The sequence below is a fragment of the Penicillium diatomitis genome, assembly GCF_028827545.1.
Source record: "Penicillium diatomitis strain IBT 30728 chromosome Unknown utg000013l_segment0_segment0, whole genome shotgun sequence".
Lineage (NCBI taxonomy): Eukaryota > Fungi > Ascomycota > Eurotiomycetes > Eurotiales > Aspergillaceae > Penicillium > Penicillium diatomitis.
In genome coordinates, this window is record NW_026623185.1 from 911,215 (window position 1) to 927,657 (window position 16,443).

Genomic DNA, 16,443 nt, shown 5'->3' on the forward strand with positions numbered 1-16,443 from the left:
TAGCTCTCCTATATAGCGTTTTTTAGATATAAGGTTATCCTGTTCGCCTCTCTGAGGAGTAGCCTAGGATCGTGTTAACTATTAGCTTACCGGAATTATCGTAGGTAGCGGTGCTTATTCCTTGGGTCTAGTTCTAGAATCCTTTAGGCGACCGGGGCCTCTTTTCGGCTTTGTTGGTTTAACCGGTACTTAGGGAGATCTCCCTGTCCTCGCTGGTTTAAGCTCTAGATCGATTATAGTCGGTGGAGAGGACTAAGGGGGTACCGTCCCCTATGGTCTATCTGGTGTATATACCGATATATTTAGGTTATTCCTGCTAATTAGGTCCTGACTATACTGTGGTACGGCTTTCTCTCCGTTCTTAGTATTACGGAAGTATAGCGGGATACGATGATATGTAGGATAGTCGGCTAATACCTGTTTTGCCTCTTTTATCGCCTCGGCCTTTACCGGGTAGTCCCGGCTAACCGGGCGATACCCGCCGCTGTAGTTGGTATATTTTACTGGTATTACCTACCCCTATATCGAAGGGTACCCCTAGGTCGGGTGCCCCTTAGTATAGTGGCTATATTTGTAGTCGTTAGAATAGTGTAACTAGATATACCCTAGCTTTTGGTATTTTCTGTATAGTTTTGTCCGCCCCTCGCGGCAGAAACGTATAGTATTGTGGATTTGTTCTCCCTATACGACGCTAGTAATGATAACGCGATTAGCTATAGCTAGGTTAGTGAACTCGATTAGAATCGAGCCCTCTGCCCGTATCCCTGGTCGTATTAGCTAGCCTAGATATTGGATCTTGGCGTCTTCGCCCTAGTCGTTCTACTTAAGTAGGTCGGTAGAAACGTCGGCTATCGTCTCCGGGGTAAGTTTTATCGAATTTACCGGAATATAATATGCTACGACGCCCTACGACGGCTCCTAGACTACAGAACCTAGTCTAAGGGCCTTTAACTACCTAGTATACTTACGGAGGAGTTTAGCTCCTGTAGCACTATTTACTACTATTACTATGTTACCCGAAGGTAGTTTCCGAGCCGTAATAAAGGTAGCTCCCTTAGCGAGTGCCGCAGAGTTCTTCTGTCTAGTAGTTATCGCTTTCTATCGTTCCGCACGCTCTACTAGCTCCTTTAGCGAGAGTACTCGGATTTACTCGCGGTTAGGTCCTACCTTCACTATAACCTCGCGGTCCTCGCGGAGCTCGATTTCTGGCACCCCAGGAGACGATATACCGTTACTGTGGGTAGTCGGCGCTACGGCCTTAGCTAAGCCGTGTTGCTAGTCTCTGGCTCGAAAGTTACGCTACGCTGCCGCGGAGTCCGCCGCGGAGGTAGACAAAGTTGTGGATAAGGCGCTCGTTATCTTTTCGATGGTGTCTATTCGTCGGTTTAGGCTTTTAGTGTCGGTATTGATCTTGGTCAGCGCGTCGAGTACCTTGGCCATCCCCTGGTTATCGCCCCGTTGGGCGTTGATTGCGTATTGGCGGATAGCTCGAATATATCCTGTGATATATCGGTCCTTAGTCCTGCTGTTCTCGATGTGATTAAGTACCTGGCGGGCGCCCTCTGCGATCTCTTCCAGAGATCTAGGTGGGTCACCGGGTACTGTGGTTTTTGGTGTTCCTCTCCTTTCAGGGGGCAATTTCTGCGTGTTCGCACCGGTCGCAACTATCGCTGCCATCTCACCTATGTAATAGGTATCTGACGGTAGCGCTTGAAGTTACGGATACGATGAACTAATTCTCGAGGCCGCAGGTCCTCTGATTGGCGAGATATTTCAAGAAAACGTTTTTGCCAAGAAAGGGTTGTTCTTCTGCCCCTCCGGTCGATCTTATGGTAACGCATCTAAATCATCCTTATATAAAGCTAAAATTGTCCTTGAGCTCTTCCTGTATCAGAGTATATGCATGATCTTAATTCTTGATCGAAACAAACCTTTGGTGGTCGAAATATGGGCGAACTAAAAGAAGGCACTTAGTATGGTGTTTTGGGGTGATCCGCTCGGGCGTGTGATCCGCTCGGGCGTGAATCACGTTAACTAGCTTACCACAGCAAGATATTGGCTACAGTGGTGTTCCATTAGTTTCCGACCACCCCTTATTTTTCTGCCGCGCCAAGCCTTTTCTGCTGGCCCTAAGAAACCTCGCAAATAATTACATGAATCACCCAAATCCTTCAATACTTAGTGTACCACCCCTCTGCATCAATAATTGCCTGCACCCTGTGTGGCATCAAAACCGATAGATGCACTAAAATATCCAAATCTAGTAGATCCCACGCTTCCTGGGCCTTTTCGATTAAAATCGCATGCGCAGTATCGTTATTTCGCATGGTTTTTAGCTCTGGGCAAATCTTGTAGATTTTATCTTTCAGCGACGTCCACAGGTTTTCAATTGCATTCAAATCAGGAGATTTTGCAGGCCAATCCATCACAGTAAAGCCCATTTCACGTAGGGCCTCGCGCACAACGATTGCAGTATGTGTTGATGCGTTATCCTGCTGAAATATACCATCTTCATGATCGATCAAAGTTGGTAGGATTTGTTGTGATATGAAGGCTGTCGCTGCTCAGGAATGAAGCCGAAACATCGGAAATAATTCCTGCTCTATCTATACAAAGACCAAGTTGATTGGAAATCAACTTGGACTTTATGTTGTGTATATAGCCTCATGTATTCTCTCAAGAAGTATAGTTAATCAAGCTTCCTTTTGCAAGACAACATATTTAATCGCAGGAGATCGGGACTTAGAGATCTCCAAGATTCAGTCTTGTTCCAATATTACATCTACATCTCCTTCTCCTTACCTAGTTGACAGGCCCCCTGTCCTGTATCACAGCCCTTTACAGATACCGCATAAATGCCCTTTTGCGGTTCAAGAGAAGCTAACTCTGATATAGAGGCAACTTTCTTCCACTCACAGATCACTATTTCATGTACAACTACATCTCTTTGGTGCATCGAATCAGAGCATATCAGTTTATGAAAGTGGATCGCTTAGTTTCACTTATATGTGTAATTGTTACACGTAGCATGTTTCCAGGCTAGATCAACGAACTGCCTCGGAGCAAATAGAACATAATTTTGACTCTATATAGCCGTCTATCCGGTTTGCGCTTTAGTCCGCTACCCTCCGCTAGTAGTCACTGTCATTGTCGATATTATGGTTATCAACATCTTAGTTATCACTGTAGAAATGATCATTATCTTCAAAATCTCCCCAAGACCTTTTATCCCACTCTTCTTCTACTACACGAATTATCTATCCGTGACTTTCCATCTCCATTCTTATGAAATCGCTAATGCCGTCCTTATAAACCTTAACAATGACTTATTGCAGGGACGATATTACTCTGAAGTGAGCATCGATTTCCGCTAGGGCCTCGGCAACAATTTCAGGACCTCTATTCGCCCCTAGCCTGGGTTCTAAGCCACCTTTGCTACGTGGAGACGTGGCAAGCGTTCTTAAGTTGGCAAAGCCGCTCTGAATTTTTTCGAGGGTGCGACGGCTAGACTGCGGCACTAACCGCAAAGACCATGGTTAACCGCAACCATATCCAAAACCATTTGGTTTTGGTTTTCGGATCAAGACCGCAAATTTGTGCGGTTTGGTTGCGGTCTTCAACTTAAGACCGCAATACGGTTTTGGTTAACCAATAGTTAGATAAACATAGCAAACAGGGTAAGCCTCGTGAACTTTTGGTCAGATGATTTTTTATGCAGTCTTTTTGGTATTTTTCTAGTATCTAGTCAGTACAGAGTATCTTACCAAAGTCAACCTTTTTTGGTAAATAATTTATTTAATATATAGTACACTTCTTTGATTTATTATGCACTTATGGGGTTCCAATTTCAAATCCTTCTGGCATCCTGGTCTTCTTCCGTACTCGACTAGGTCGTTGTGTATTCTCCAGATCAGCCGGTTCAGGCATAACTTCATTCTCCTGGGATTGAGTGCTTCTACTCCGAGGTCTCTTGGGTCTAGTATTTTCACTCTGAGCCTGAGGCTGTAGTAGCTGAGAGGGGATCTCAGTCACTATATCTTCATCTTCGGCCTGCTTACTATCACTAATAGGATCCAGAGAAGGGAGGGGTGGTAGTGAGCCTCTCTCCTGTTCAAGAAGAGCTGACTCCCCAACTGAAATAAGCTATTTAGTGAAATCAATCTCCCTTTGTTCAACTTCGAATTTTGTTGCACACATATAAAGCATCAGCGCTTTGACTGTCTCCAGTTTTAATTGGCCACGTCAATAATGACAGATATCACGCGCGCAATTAAACAGACGCTCCACACCGGCACCACTAGCAGGAATAAACAAGATGTCCCGTGCAAGGGCTGCAAGACTTGGAAACTCTTGTTGGTGCTCCTTCCAGAACATACGAGGATATTGAGATATCAGTCCTAGCTTATTAGTGTTAATTACTCGAAGTTTCTTTGTGGATAGGTCGGGGCTTACCTTTAGCAAGATAGCGATCAAGCTCGTCATCATTGTTCCCTTGGGGCTCCTCCGGTTGAAGAGTATTCTGGGAGTCACAAAGCATCTCAATCTCATCCACGGTATTGAGTGAACCAGCTAAAGCCCTAGGTGATAGAGGGCTATTGTTATCTGGAAGCCGTCTCTTATAACGCCAGAATTCCTCTTCTAATCAACCACGGTATCGTCTAGCGTAGTCAACATCACCTTGCCAATCCTTAGTTTTAAAGAAGCGAAGCTTCTTCGAAGGTGCCAGGATCGTTGCAATTGCGTAAATATCACCATAGCACTCATGATCAGTCATCTTATAGTACTCTGAGAGCTTTTCCCTTGCTGCTTGAAGTGCTTGAAGCATAGTTTGCTTCCAGGGAATCCTCTTCCGGCGAAGCTGCTCTTCGGAGGCCTCAAGTGACTAAAGAGCTTATTGTAGACGCTAAGATGAGATGAATGGTGATATCCTTTGACTTTGAAAGAGCAGTGGTGAATTTGAAGAGCGGCTGGGTGATACAAAGTAGGTAGTCGACCTGGCGCCACTTCTCTTTGTCAAGTTGGAATTGGAGATATCCATGGGTTTGACAGTATCGTTTGAAGGTCTCCTGTAGTCGCTTTGCACGCCCGAGCATTAGAAAGGTAGAATTCCATCGTGTACGGACATCCTGAGTAGGGAGTAGATGAGGCTCTTCGGTCTGGAGGCCTAAAAAGGCTTCGCGGCGCTGTGGGCTTGCATTAATGAAGATAGCAAGGTTCGAATCTTGATACAGAGTGAGAGGTCAGTGATCTGGTAGTAAAAGAGAGGAAAGAAGACTTACCTTGTTCAGAGTATCAACTATCTCTCTGTTTGTGCGCTTAGGATGTGTTGAGTATGCACGCTCATCCGACCACTCAATCTCAGTCTCATCATTAATGGGTACTGCCTTCATTTTACCCAGTAATTGATTAAGGCTCAGCTGAATCACATGGGCGAGACATGGAATCCGAAAGACCCCTGTGTCACCAATTCCTTGTACCTTGATCTCTTCTTGGATGCTATTGATCATGGTATTGTTGTTCGTTGCATTATCTGTCGTGATAGATAATATCCGATCGGTGACCTGGTGTTCCTCAAGAATGTTGATAACGACGGAACTTAAATTGTATCCAGTATGTGAACCATGTAGTGGCTCAAACCTAAGAAGGACCTCGCGATACTCCCAGTCATTACCAACGAAATAGCTAGTAATTGCTATGAATGCTTGGGAAAAGGGTGATGTCTAGTAGTCTAATGCAATTGAGAGTCTGCTTCCTTGTGGTAAGTTATCGAGCACACTCTATTGTCCTTGTTGAATCTCAAGGTCTAGCCGACGGCGAATAGACCGAGCAGAGGGTAATTTAATTTTAGAAGGAGCTAGTTGAATTATATTATAAAGTCGTTGGAGCTCAGGACGTTCAAGTATATGGAATGGGAGTCAGGCAATAGTGATGAGCTGGAGAAGATGATGGATAAGAAGATCTTTAGAGAAGGACTGTGGCGATCGAGTCAGGGGCTGAATAAGAAGAGAGTTAGTAAATAGTGGTAGATGAATGAGATGGTGTTCAAACTGACCGATTGGAGCAGTAGCTGATCAATCCCTCTTCTTTGCAGCCCAGGCTTGTAAGTAGTACTTTTAAGATGCGTATTCATCGGGCTTGTTCCCCCGCGGCGTAACTGGGGATGAGTAAGGGTAGTATGGCAGCGCTTGTATATGATCTTTGGCTCGCCAGTCTTCTCGTGTGCAACTTGGTCGAATTCATCCCAAAAACTTCATCTTTTCTTATTATCCCAGCCGATCGAAGCTCTAGCATCCTCCTTTACTCCAAACTCGGTCTGCAGCTACTATTCCGTGAATTGTAAGCGGGATTGCTCCATCTCGGGATTTATGTCGTACAGTATCCAGATCTGGTGGATCCGAGGGCCAACGCGTTTTAATGAGGATGGTGCTAGCTGTTGGGGAGACTGGCGAGGATCAGACAGGGCAACCGAAGTAGCTGTTCGGCAGGTATTGCTAAGGGTAGGTAGATCGTCTGACTGTAGAAAGTCAGCCTCAGAAAACTGATCGGTAAAACCAGACACTTGGGAATAAGCCATTATGAAGAAAGGCCGAAGTAGTAGGGGTCTAGTAGATAGAAAAGGAAACTTACTGGGGATTCGCTTTAGGATGAGAGGGAATAAGTTGCGACCGGGTGGAATCAACAGATATCAAAAGCAATTATAGTTTGCTGGTTAATCCTGTAAGCTAATTGGATCCCACTATCTAGTGGTGCGGTTATCTCTTGGTTAACCGATGGATAACCGCTAAGTAACCGCAAAGACCACAAACTAACCGCAAACTAACCGCAGACTAACCATATGCTACTTTAACTTATTATTATCAATCAAGTTTATTGTCCGTATCGAGCCCTAAAGCTATGACAGACCGCGAGTCTGAGGCAGGGTCTGCAGCCGCTTGGTCAAGCCGCTTTCAGATCCCTGCTCCTATGAGTTCCTGGGCGTGAGCCCCGTGTAAATACTGTCAGGTCCTTTTCCTCGCCCCATATCGCCTATATGCGCAGGGCATTTGAGCCTTTGTAGCTCTCCTCGGTGTCTCAAGCGGTACGAGTGTCCCCTAGGCTGGAGCCTAGGCTACCCTTCCTGCTATCCTTCCCCGGTCCTCTCGGCTTCCTCCAGGTCTTCTAATCCCCATTCATCGTCTCGTCGAGCTCGCTCTGCCACGGCCTGGTGGTGGTACCGAGGCAGAGCTACCTTCGTCGTTGACAGAAATTGTAAGATGGCGGCCGTCGCTTTCGGTTCCCCCAATAGCCTACCTTCTGGACATTCTTCCGCTGCGGAGGGTCGGGCCACCCCAGCTTGATCCAGAGCTCGGTAGAGCTGAGCCCGCTGGTGCTGCCACGCCCGGCACTCAAAGAGAACGTGGTGCACTGTCTCTGTCGGTGCATCACCTTTCTCACACGCTGGGCTTTCCCGTGTGTGAATCCGGTGGAGGTGAGCCCCGATAGCCGCATGGCCACTCTTCAACTGGAAGAAGCGGGTGGCCAGCGGTTTCAGGGCTCGCGATGCGACTGGGTCCAGTGCCCAGCCTCGTTACGGTCGATAGGTTCGCTGTTTGTAGCGGGAACGCTTTGCACAATGCTGGGTAAGCCAGGCTTGTTTACGGTTTTGGATGTTCTCGGTGCACGTCCGGTTGACAAACCCCAGTGAGAGCCCTGCGACGGCTTCTGGGTGGCACCCCGGTCGACTGGCCGCGAGCTTTGCCGCTTCATCAGCTTTTTCATTTCCCTTAATTCCGGCGTGGCCGGGCACCCATTGAATTATGGGTTCTCGACCTCGCTCCTGTAGAGCTCTGGCCGCTGCATGAGCTCGAAGCGTCAGTTCCTGACCAGGGCCTGCTTGCGTGTGTCGCAGCCTCGCAATCGCGGCTTGGGAATTTAGCCGGACTGTGATAGCGCCGCTGCCATCCATTTTCAGTACAGCCTGAAGGGCCTGAACAACTCCCGCAAGCTCCGCATCAAAAACCTCTCGTCCCTTCCCGAGGGCGAAGCTCCGGGCCCTCCACTCTCCGCAAGGCTCCTGCCAGGCGATCCCGGCTCCGCTTTGGCCGTTCTCAAGCCTTGACCTGAGGAACGGGAAAATGAAGTGCTGGAATTTTCTTCGGATCGCCCTGGAGGCTGGCCCACGTAAACCTTCGTCTCACAGGGAGCTAACTCTAAAGAGGCTAGCCCCGAGCTAAACTAAATCTGATTGTCGTTTGAGCTGTAGCACGTGATGTCGCGTAAGACCGATAATGGTGCCAAGCCATTCAGTTAAGGTTATGATAATGAGCTTTATCGGGAATAGGCTTTTGAGAGTATAGACAAGGTGGTACTATATATGGTGGCGAGGCCTTTTCTCTGTAGATAGATCACTTGAGCGGAACTATACTAGGGATAGTCCTACGGAGTGATAATATCCTGGAACAATACAGGACACGTGAAGAGGCATTATGACGCTAGACTTGTATCTATAGCAAACAATGTCAAGGCAGCATATATTGTGGTATAATAAATATGCCTGATAATTATTCCCGCGGCAATGTATACACTCATAGTTTGATGCAGTCTTGAAATACTTCTACGATGTCATGTTTCCTTAAAGTAGCTAGTCTCCTACTTGCGGAGAGCGCGTGGCGCGGCTTGTTCCGTTTAAGGGCCCTAGTATTTTCCATACACTAGATTTCCATACACTAAGTTACATGATCGTTACCTCTCCCGTGTATTCCCTTTTTCAGTACTTCTATTCTATGTGCCTTTCTACTGCCAAGACTTTCTCCAAAATTGGCATCTCCTCAGGTCAGAAAGCCAGGATGATAGTAAACTCCAAGATACTTAATAAGCTAGACGAAATGACGCTACGCAGCGTTTCTCACCTATCCCGGGCGTTATTGTAGTAGATCTTGGCGTCGTAGTAGCAAAGGACGGATTCTTAGTAGTGGTTGTGATCCTGCAACCTGCCATGCTAACATGATGTAATTTTTAATTTGAATTTAGCTATCATATAGGAGATTGGGTAATTGTTCTGGACAGTTCTTCTCTGTCAAGGTTTGAAATGCGGCGTAGGAGAGGCTGTGTATAAATGTGCGAGTACCTATTGGGCGTTTCATCACACAGGGCATTTCATGTCACCGGGACGGAGGTTAAGCTATTGTTGAGTACCCCCGAAATTGATATCGCGGCTTGTGACAACAGAACCTCTATTGTTCTTTGTCGTCGAAGGAAGTCCTGTAATAGAGCCATCTATGAATCACTCTCTTCATCTGACCAAAAGCTGCGCTGTAACCAGCCCATGGTCCTGGATCTGTCAGAGCCATAATTCAATTGAATCCTGCGACCAAGTCATAGCTTTTCTTTTGTGCCAAATACTAACTGAATGCCTACATGGTGAACTTCTGTTGTCTGGCACATTACAGTTGAAACAAACAATTCTTTTGGTAATACTGGTAATCAGAAATTGGACGGCTTCGAAGCTATTTGCGGACTACCTCAATAATATTTCCATTGGCCGTCACTTTGGCCAATCTCTAACGTTGATTCTGCATTTGCTTGATCCCAGAAATATCACATTTTTCAAATACTCAGATCTTTAACTATGAAGTAATCTGCTTCTTGACTTTCAAGAGAGAGGGGTGCTAGGGAATACTTCTCAACATAGAACTGCTCTGAGTGCTATGAGACTGACCTGATAACAGCTGCAAGCAAGAAGAAAGTAATTGTAGGCCTCTGCGTCTCGTCCAAAGCTACTGTTTTCCCACCTATCACTATACTCTGTACATCATTCTCTGCGCGGTGCAATATCCATTTCTCGACAATGCTACCACATCTCTGGGTTCTGGCATGGTCCTCCCTCCAATCCTTCTGTCGTGGTTATGAGCTCTCCAATGCCATAGACCCAACACCGCTTATGTTTGACAGCAATCCAGCTCAAATGGGTATACCCCTCTTTGCGTTGAAACCCCTCAAACGTCCGACTTCCCAGGTAAAAGAGGTTCAACACGCGAGGAATGTTGGTGATCCGTACGGTAGCAATATTATTGAGGTATCTGCCGAGGCCGCAAATCTGTATAAATATATTCTCCGGTTCGAGGCTCCCAGTATTAGCCAGAGCTGGACCGTGGCGATATGGAATAACTTTGCCCCCGACGGACGTCTAGGAGGTTGGCGTGGCAACGCCTGCAGAACATTCACCCTGGAACGTGGCCAGTTTCGATATATAGCTTTTGATGACGACTCTCAAGGCAGATGGGCTGCTGCTCCAGGTCTGTCCGTGTCAGTTGATGGGGATGGCAGGTATACTGCGACATGGGGAGAGTTCAACTTTGGGTCAAAGATCAATTTCGGCCGATCAGCCTTTGTTGTTTCCACGATAGCCACAGAGATGATGGGCTTGGAAGTTCAAGATATGAGAATATGTGGCGCTCACTCAGACACTTGCTCCTCTGTTTCCGCAAGAGGCGCTGCTGTCCATAATGCCTACACTTCCACGACGGTTAGCAATGGTACAAGAGGGGGCACGATTCTGCCCGGTCCAGTCAGACTTGCGGCTATTATTGGCTCTGCTGGATTTCCATTGCCAGAAAACCGCAGTTAGACTTGCCAGTTATGCCTCGGTGTGGAATTAGTCATAGCATTATTTGCTACTTTGTCCAATGCACACAAAATGGTTAGCATACTCCTCTTTTATCTGGAGGCTGGCGCATGTCTTGCTTTCTTTTGGAATTCATCCAATTTGTCTTCCTCCTCAGTGGCAAGCTCCTTTATACACGAATCCAGTCAGTTATCAACATGCTAGAGAGAAAATATCTCTCGGAATATATAACCGAGGCTGAACTTACCACGTCAGTCTGCCAGCGTCGGAGCATGGCGCTCAAGTCATGTGGGTTATCCAACGCTTCTACAGCTGGGTCAAGGTATTCAGAGAATAGATTCCACTCTGAAGTATCATCCTGACCGTCACTCTCATTTGGTGCTAGAGTAGTAATAAGGTTGTAATATTTGATTCGATCCATACCATCGGGGATTTTGGAACATTGGTAAACAGCAGAACCCGCTTGGCGGAGCAGAGAATCGAAGTCAGCGGGAAGTCTTCGGCTTTCATCATACAAGCCATCCCGCTTGTCAGCCCACTTCCCATGGTTGACTTTCCATTCTAGAACAAGGCGTTCTACTCCCCCAGAGACGAGATAGTTGCCGTCTAGAACGCTTCCGATGTTCAAATTCCGATATTTCACGGTGTTCCTGGTCAGAGGTTGAAGGCGGCCAAGAAATTCCACCTTGGAGAAATCGACAATCTCCTCAAAACATTCTATATGGTATAATGCTGACAAAGTTTAGGTGTTAGAGATCCACAGAATTCAGGAGAAAGCTTTGTGTACATGCACCCCGTCTTCCCCAGCCGTCCTGTTCCATTTCTGGATGCATGACGAGACGAAGGGTTCCTGGTTGGATCGTCCTAACCTGGTAGTCTGCACCTCGCGCCGCGTGTAGAAGGGGGAGCCCACTCGATAAAAAACAGCGACGGTACAGAATGTGCTGTACGGGATGGCTGTCCGCCACCTTTGTTTTCGAGGCTGAGATCCCGAAGAAGGCGCTTTCGCTTCAATGACCGAGCATTAGTTATCTAAAACGGGAGGGGCTGCCATTTCTTCATCCGAGGATGACATGCCGTTCGCGAACGCATCGTACTCAACCTCCTCTACCTAATCGTGAGATCTCACATCAGTAACGACGTCCTCGGAAATTTCGACACTGTATATGAGGAGAATCTTTAGTGCTACAGCCATCAGTTCAGCATCGGAGAACCCACGAGAAGCCATTGAATGACTCAAAATCGTCTTGTATTTCACCTCTATTGTTTCTAATGAATTTCTTGACCCTGCAAACAAGAGAATTGAGCCACAGCATTCCGCTTTGTTGGCTTAGAAAACTTACTCATTCACCTGGTCAGGTAGTACGTCTTCGTAGCATTCGACCTGACAGTAAATTTAAAAAATTGGCATGAATTGAATGAATACGGGTATAGAAAAATATAGGGCTGCTCACGAGATAGTAAGACATCCCAGTTGATTCTGAACAAGCTCATTAAGCGTTGCGTGGGGGCGAAGGACTGCTCGTTTTATGGGATCAGATGGCTAGAGAAGAGCTACTCTTAAATAGTTCCCGGTAGAATATCACATTGTAGGCTACAATAAGTGAGGGTCTGAACAAACGAATATTATTTGCCCCGTTTTCTAAACTAATAATGCGGCCCTTTCCTAGCACAAGGCTTCGTCCCACTTAGTGTGCGCAGCGAGCCTCAGCCCGCAGCCACGACAAAGACTACCAAATAGGACGCCACTGCGGTGCGTCACATCACGCGTGCAATTGGGGTCTACTTCCGCAGCAGGCCATGAACATAACGGACCAACGAAATCACGCCTCACCGGGAGGAACTTGACCCACCTTCCCAACAGTTGGATGCCGCAGTGCACTGCCTGACTTGTTCAGCCGAAGGTGCAGACTGTAGGTGGCACAGTCAGGCCAAGAATTGTAATTCCATATTTTACATGATCGTTTCCAATCCCTGTCGATTGCTGCATCTTAGATTGGAACTCAGGCAGGGTCAAGACGGAACAGGCATCGAGTGTTGGCTCTGAGCTACTACAAAAGCTTCACGTCAATTATGTCAGCGTGGTTCAGTGGTAGTTAAGGCGTCGATGGTTGATAACAATCTTCCGAGATGTATTTAAAGAGCTCCAGGTCGAGCATCATCGGAATCCCGAGCAGGATGGTACGGAGTTCAACTGCCACTTTCAATTTTGGATTAGAGCCCGAGGGCGCATTCTTCATCATTTGCGTATGTCCTCCACTAAACCTGTACCCGGAATAGGGAAGGTCTGATCACGGAACAGGCGTCGTTAATTGTGATTTTTCAATCGTCAGTCCGAGTTCAGTTTTAACTGACTGAGAGTTTCACGGAGCATGATTACGTCACCACTCTCCCGACGGGTCAAACCGCCAATGTACAAATGCAAAACGATACCCCCCAGAGAAGATCAGAATCCATAATCGACAAAGCCCTCACTCGACGATGGGTCGTCATCAGCAAGCTGTCCTTGGGCAAGCCTGTCGAATGCCTGACAAGGTGGAGGCTTGGATACTGGGAAGCAGTGTTGCGTCATTGGCATCGGCAATTCATTTAATTTCTGATGCCAACGTGCCCGCCTCTCATATCCATATTCTTGAATCTGACGGCACACCTGGAGACGGTATTACTAGTACTGGCGATCCGATAAGTGGATATGACCATCGGGCAGGATGCTTGCCAAGCTTCAATGACGTTTGTATGAGAAAACTGCTTGCGATGGTGCCTTCCGTCAGCGGCTCCGGGAGAACAGTTTTGGATGATATAAAAAATTCTTACTACGATGAAGTTTGCCCGGATATTCCTGTCACACATGTCTTAACCCATGGGGATCAGGGACTGGAGAGACTGAAAGTCAAAAGAATCGACCTGGCCCTAAAAGACCGAATGAAATTGACGCTGCTCATGTTGGGATCCGAGAAAAGATTAGCCAGAAAACGGATTGACCAGCTTCTCAACAAACCATTTTTCGATAGCAGATTCTGGATCGTCTTCTCTACTCTGTGGGTTGCCTAGATGAAGGAAAGCTCGGCGATTGCACAAATACTGACATAGAGCCTCAGATTTTCCTTCCAGCCGTGGCACAGTGCTGCCGAATTTCGTCGATGTCTTCGCAGATACCTCCCTGAATTTCCAAATCTGAACACTAAGAAACCTCTCGATTGCACTCAGTTCAATCAATTTGAATCCGTCATGATGCCAATCATCCAGTTTCTTCAAAATCAAGGAGTTGATTTCCGAGTCTGCACCAAGGTGACGGATATACTTTCACATTCAGACGGCGCTGCGGAAACGGTTTCAGCAATTCATATATTGCGTGATAGCTCGCAGGAAATGATCACTATACGTCCCGATGACATCGTTATCGTTTCGCTTGGATCTGTTACCTCGGGGTCGATAAGTGGCACCAATAAAAGCCCGCCTTTACTGGAGACGATGGTTGCGGAAAATGAGCTTGACGAAAATTGGTCGTTATGGCTAGATCTGGGGACAAAGAATCCAAAATTTGGAAACCCGCACAATTTCTGCACTCGCACTGGAGACTCCAGGCTAGGGTCGTTTACGGTTACACTCAAGGACAAGGAGTTTTTTGAACGCTTCACCAAACTGACTTGTGACAAGCCCGGCATTGGGAGCCTTGTGTCTCTCCAAGACAGCAATTGGATGATCAGCGTGTGCATCCCCCGCCAACCATTTTTCTCACGTCAGCCCGACAATGTGCAAACCTTCTGGGGCTATTGTCTCTTTCCAGAGCGTAAAGGTAATTCAGTGAAAAAACCTATGCTCTGTTGCTCTGGGGAGGAAATAATGACGGAATTACTATGGCACCTTGGCTTCCCCTTGGAACCAATCCTAAAAAGCTCTATTACGATTCCGTGCGTGTCGCCACGGAGGACAGCTTCGTTATTGCCTCGGACTTGTGGGGATCGTCCAGAGGTGATACCAGAAAAGACGAACAATCTTGCTGTAATCGGCCAATTCGTGGAAGTGCCTGGTGAGACGACTGTGAGCATGGACTATGGTGTACGAGCGGCCCAGTTAGCAGTGAGCCGGTTGATGAGCCTTAACAAAATGCCGGGGAAGGCGAAAGTAAGACCTACCTTGTCTGTCCTTAACTTATGGATTTAATGGCACAGACCGAAAGTACTACACAACTCCTAGTAGCAAGAAAGTCCCAAGCTCCGTAAACCGCAACGTTAGACTGCCAGTGAACATCGGGGAATCTGACGATTTAAGGATCAGTTGACGGAGAGCAGGCCGTAAGTTAGTTGTTGTACAATAATAGCATACTGATAAATGAATGTACAGATCGATGCTTTTAATTTCACCCCCTTTGACAAAGGCACGAGACTTCCCTTAGTGTGTAGGGTAGTCCCCGCCCTGCTCCTCCTTGTTTGTCGAGTCCTCATGCTCAGCGTGTGTCTCGTGGCAGAGAAGACTTCTTCTCTCAGGACTCATGTCCTTCTTCCTATACAGGTCCTCGTTGGCATCCATGGAGGCATTGCTGGTGCTGGGAACTGGAGCAAAAGGATTGGAAATGCTATCGCGATGGGGATGAGCTCTCCCAGTTTGAATAGAGCCATGGTTGGTCACTCGATGAGCTGCGGAAAGAGCGAAGTCACCGGAGTCGAAGTAAGTCCGCGTCTTCTAGTTTTCAGCTGGGTCTTCAACTAGTTACATCCCAACAATCCCCACAAAATACCTTAGATTGCTTCCCAAGCAGATCTTCAGGAGGCCGCTTTTCATAAGTGCTAAAGTGGCGTTCCTCGTGCTCAGATAGTGGCTAAAGAGATTAGAGATGTGGTTAGCCATATCTACTTGGTGAAGAACATAGAAAAGTCGCACCAAGGAATGCGATTCCTTGCCAGCTGATTTCATTCTGGGAGATCGATTTCGAAATGTAAAATAGACAGCGTACGATCATCTGATCCTAATAGCTAGGTGTAGATTTACCACCACCTAATAACGTGACATACCAATGACGCATGACTCCTGCAGAACAGGAGACCCGGAATATAGTAAATCCGGTATCGATGTACTCAGTTCGACAACAATCTCACGGATTGCAGCGGAATTAATGACACGGTCGGTGCATCAGCGGTATGCTCGCAACTCAGGATACTCGCTCAGTGTACATGGGAAAGATCGCCGTGCAACAGTGGGAAAGCTGGTGTCAAACCCCGCTCCCCAGGCAGAACGGCGGTGAGTGCCTAACCAGGGCCTGATTGGCCGCACCACGGGATCTCGATCTTACGTTTCAAATCTCACAAAGATCCGGTCGTGATGAGTTTTACAAGGTCACCTGACCTGTGACGAGGGGTTTGGGATGCTGCTTTATGTCCAATATTCTCGATATTTTTCCTGCCTTGCCCAGCAATCGCATTCAAATCCTTTGCACACTCAGTCCTATTTCTCCCCGCCTATGGATAACTTCTGTGATTCTCTTGGAGAGACGAGTTGCGAAGCCAACCTCTCCAGCGTTGGGGCATCCTAGGCCTTATTCCCGAGCGCGAGTTCTCCAGGTCCTGTACTCGAAAAAGATCACCACTAAGCATCTTTCCCCCCAAGCCTCCACCAGTTCTAAGGCTTAATGCTCTGCCGATGTTTTTCAGCCCTCAAATCCTCCTTGCTTTTACCAGTGTGTTTCGATGAAAGCGCCATCGCAGTAGCAGCAAGACACAGCGTATTTTCGATGACATGGATACTGTATTGTCTTCAAAGATTAGATTTTTGATTGACGCTTTTGAGCACGTTCAAAAAGCATGACTGCATTCTCTAGGATGCCCCAATCCCAGTATGGCCCT

At 47.1% G+C, this 16,443-nt stretch overlaps 7 protein-coding genes across 7 annotated transcripts; 1 reads left to right on the plus strand and 6 right to left on the minus strand.

Annotated features, from left to right (window-relative positions):
* Positions 1-3,831: 3,831 nt before the first annotated feature.
* N7539_008641 (uncharacterized protein) lies at positions 3,832-4,206 on the minus strand (the record flags this gene model as incomplete). Its single annotated transcript, XM_056938236.1, has 2 exons — positions 3,832-4,143; positions 4,177-4,206. The coding sequence occupies 2 exons, from the start codon at positions 4,204-4,206 to the stop codon at positions 3,832-3,834; spliced, it is 342 nt and encodes a 113-aa protein (XP_056786618.1).
* Positions 4,207-4,242: 36 nt separating this feature from the next.
* Positions 4,243-4,537, minus strand: N7539_008642 (uncharacterized protein; the record flags this gene model as incomplete). The annotated part of the gene is made up of 2 exons (XM_056938237.1): positions 4,243-4,397; positions 4,453-4,537. The coding sequence occupies 2 exons, from the start codon at positions 4,535-4,537 to the stop codon at positions 4,243-4,245; spliced, it is 240 nt and encodes a 79-aa protein (XP_056786619.1).
* Positions 4,538-4,642: 105 nt separating this feature from the next.
* Positions 4,643-6,574, minus strand: N7539_008643 (uncharacterized protein; the record flags this gene model as incomplete). Its single annotated transcript, XM_056938238.1, has 5 exons — positions 4,643-4,882; positions 4,995-5,183; positions 5,280-5,720; positions 6,053-6,248; positions 6,324-6,574. 5 exons carry the CDS (start codon positions 6,572-6,574, stop codon positions 4,643-4,645), a joined length of 1,317 nt encoding a protein of 438 aa, XP_056786620.1.
* A 546-nt stretch (positions 6,575-7,120) lies between these two features.
* Positions 7,121-7,945, minus strand: N7539_008644 (uncharacterized protein; the record flags this gene model as incomplete). Its single annotated transcript, XM_056938239.1, has 2 exons — positions 7,121-7,563; positions 7,639-7,945. The coding sequence occupies 2 exons, from the start codon at positions 7,943-7,945 to the stop codon at positions 7,121-7,123; spliced, it is 750 nt and encodes a 249-aa protein (XP_056786621.1).
* A 1,881-nt stretch (positions 7,946-9,826) lies between these two features.
* On the plus strand, positions 9,827-10,606 carry N7539_008645 (Allergen; the record flags this gene model as incomplete). The annotated part of the gene is made up of 1 exon (XM_056938240.1): positions 9,827-10,606. The coding sequence occupies one exon, from the start codon at positions 9,827-9,829 to the stop codon at positions 10,604-10,606; it is 780 nt and encodes a 259-aa protein (XP_056786622.1).
* Positions 10,607-10,695: 89 nt separating this feature from the next.
* Positions 10,696-11,919, minus strand: N7539_008646 (uncharacterized protein; the record flags this gene model as incomplete). The annotated part of the gene is made up of 5 exons (XM_056938241.1): positions 10,696-10,770; positions 10,851-11,335; positions 11,391-11,611; positions 11,677-11,714; positions 11,818-11,919. 5 exons carry the CDS (start codon positions 11,917-11,919, stop codon positions 10,696-10,698), a joined length of 921 nt encoding a protein of 306 aa, XP_056786623.1.
* A 3,076-nt stretch (positions 11,920-14,995) lies between these two features.
* N7539_008647 (uncharacterized protein) lies at positions 14,996-15,517 on the minus strand (the record flags this gene model as incomplete). The annotated part of the gene is made up of 3 exons (XM_056938242.1): positions 14,996-15,286; positions 15,342-15,422; positions 15,485-15,517. The coding sequence occupies 3 exons, from the start codon at positions 15,515-15,517 to the stop codon at positions 14,996-14,998; spliced, it is 405 nt and encodes a 134-aa protein (XP_056786624.1).
* Positions 15,518-16,443: the final 926 nt, after the last annotated feature.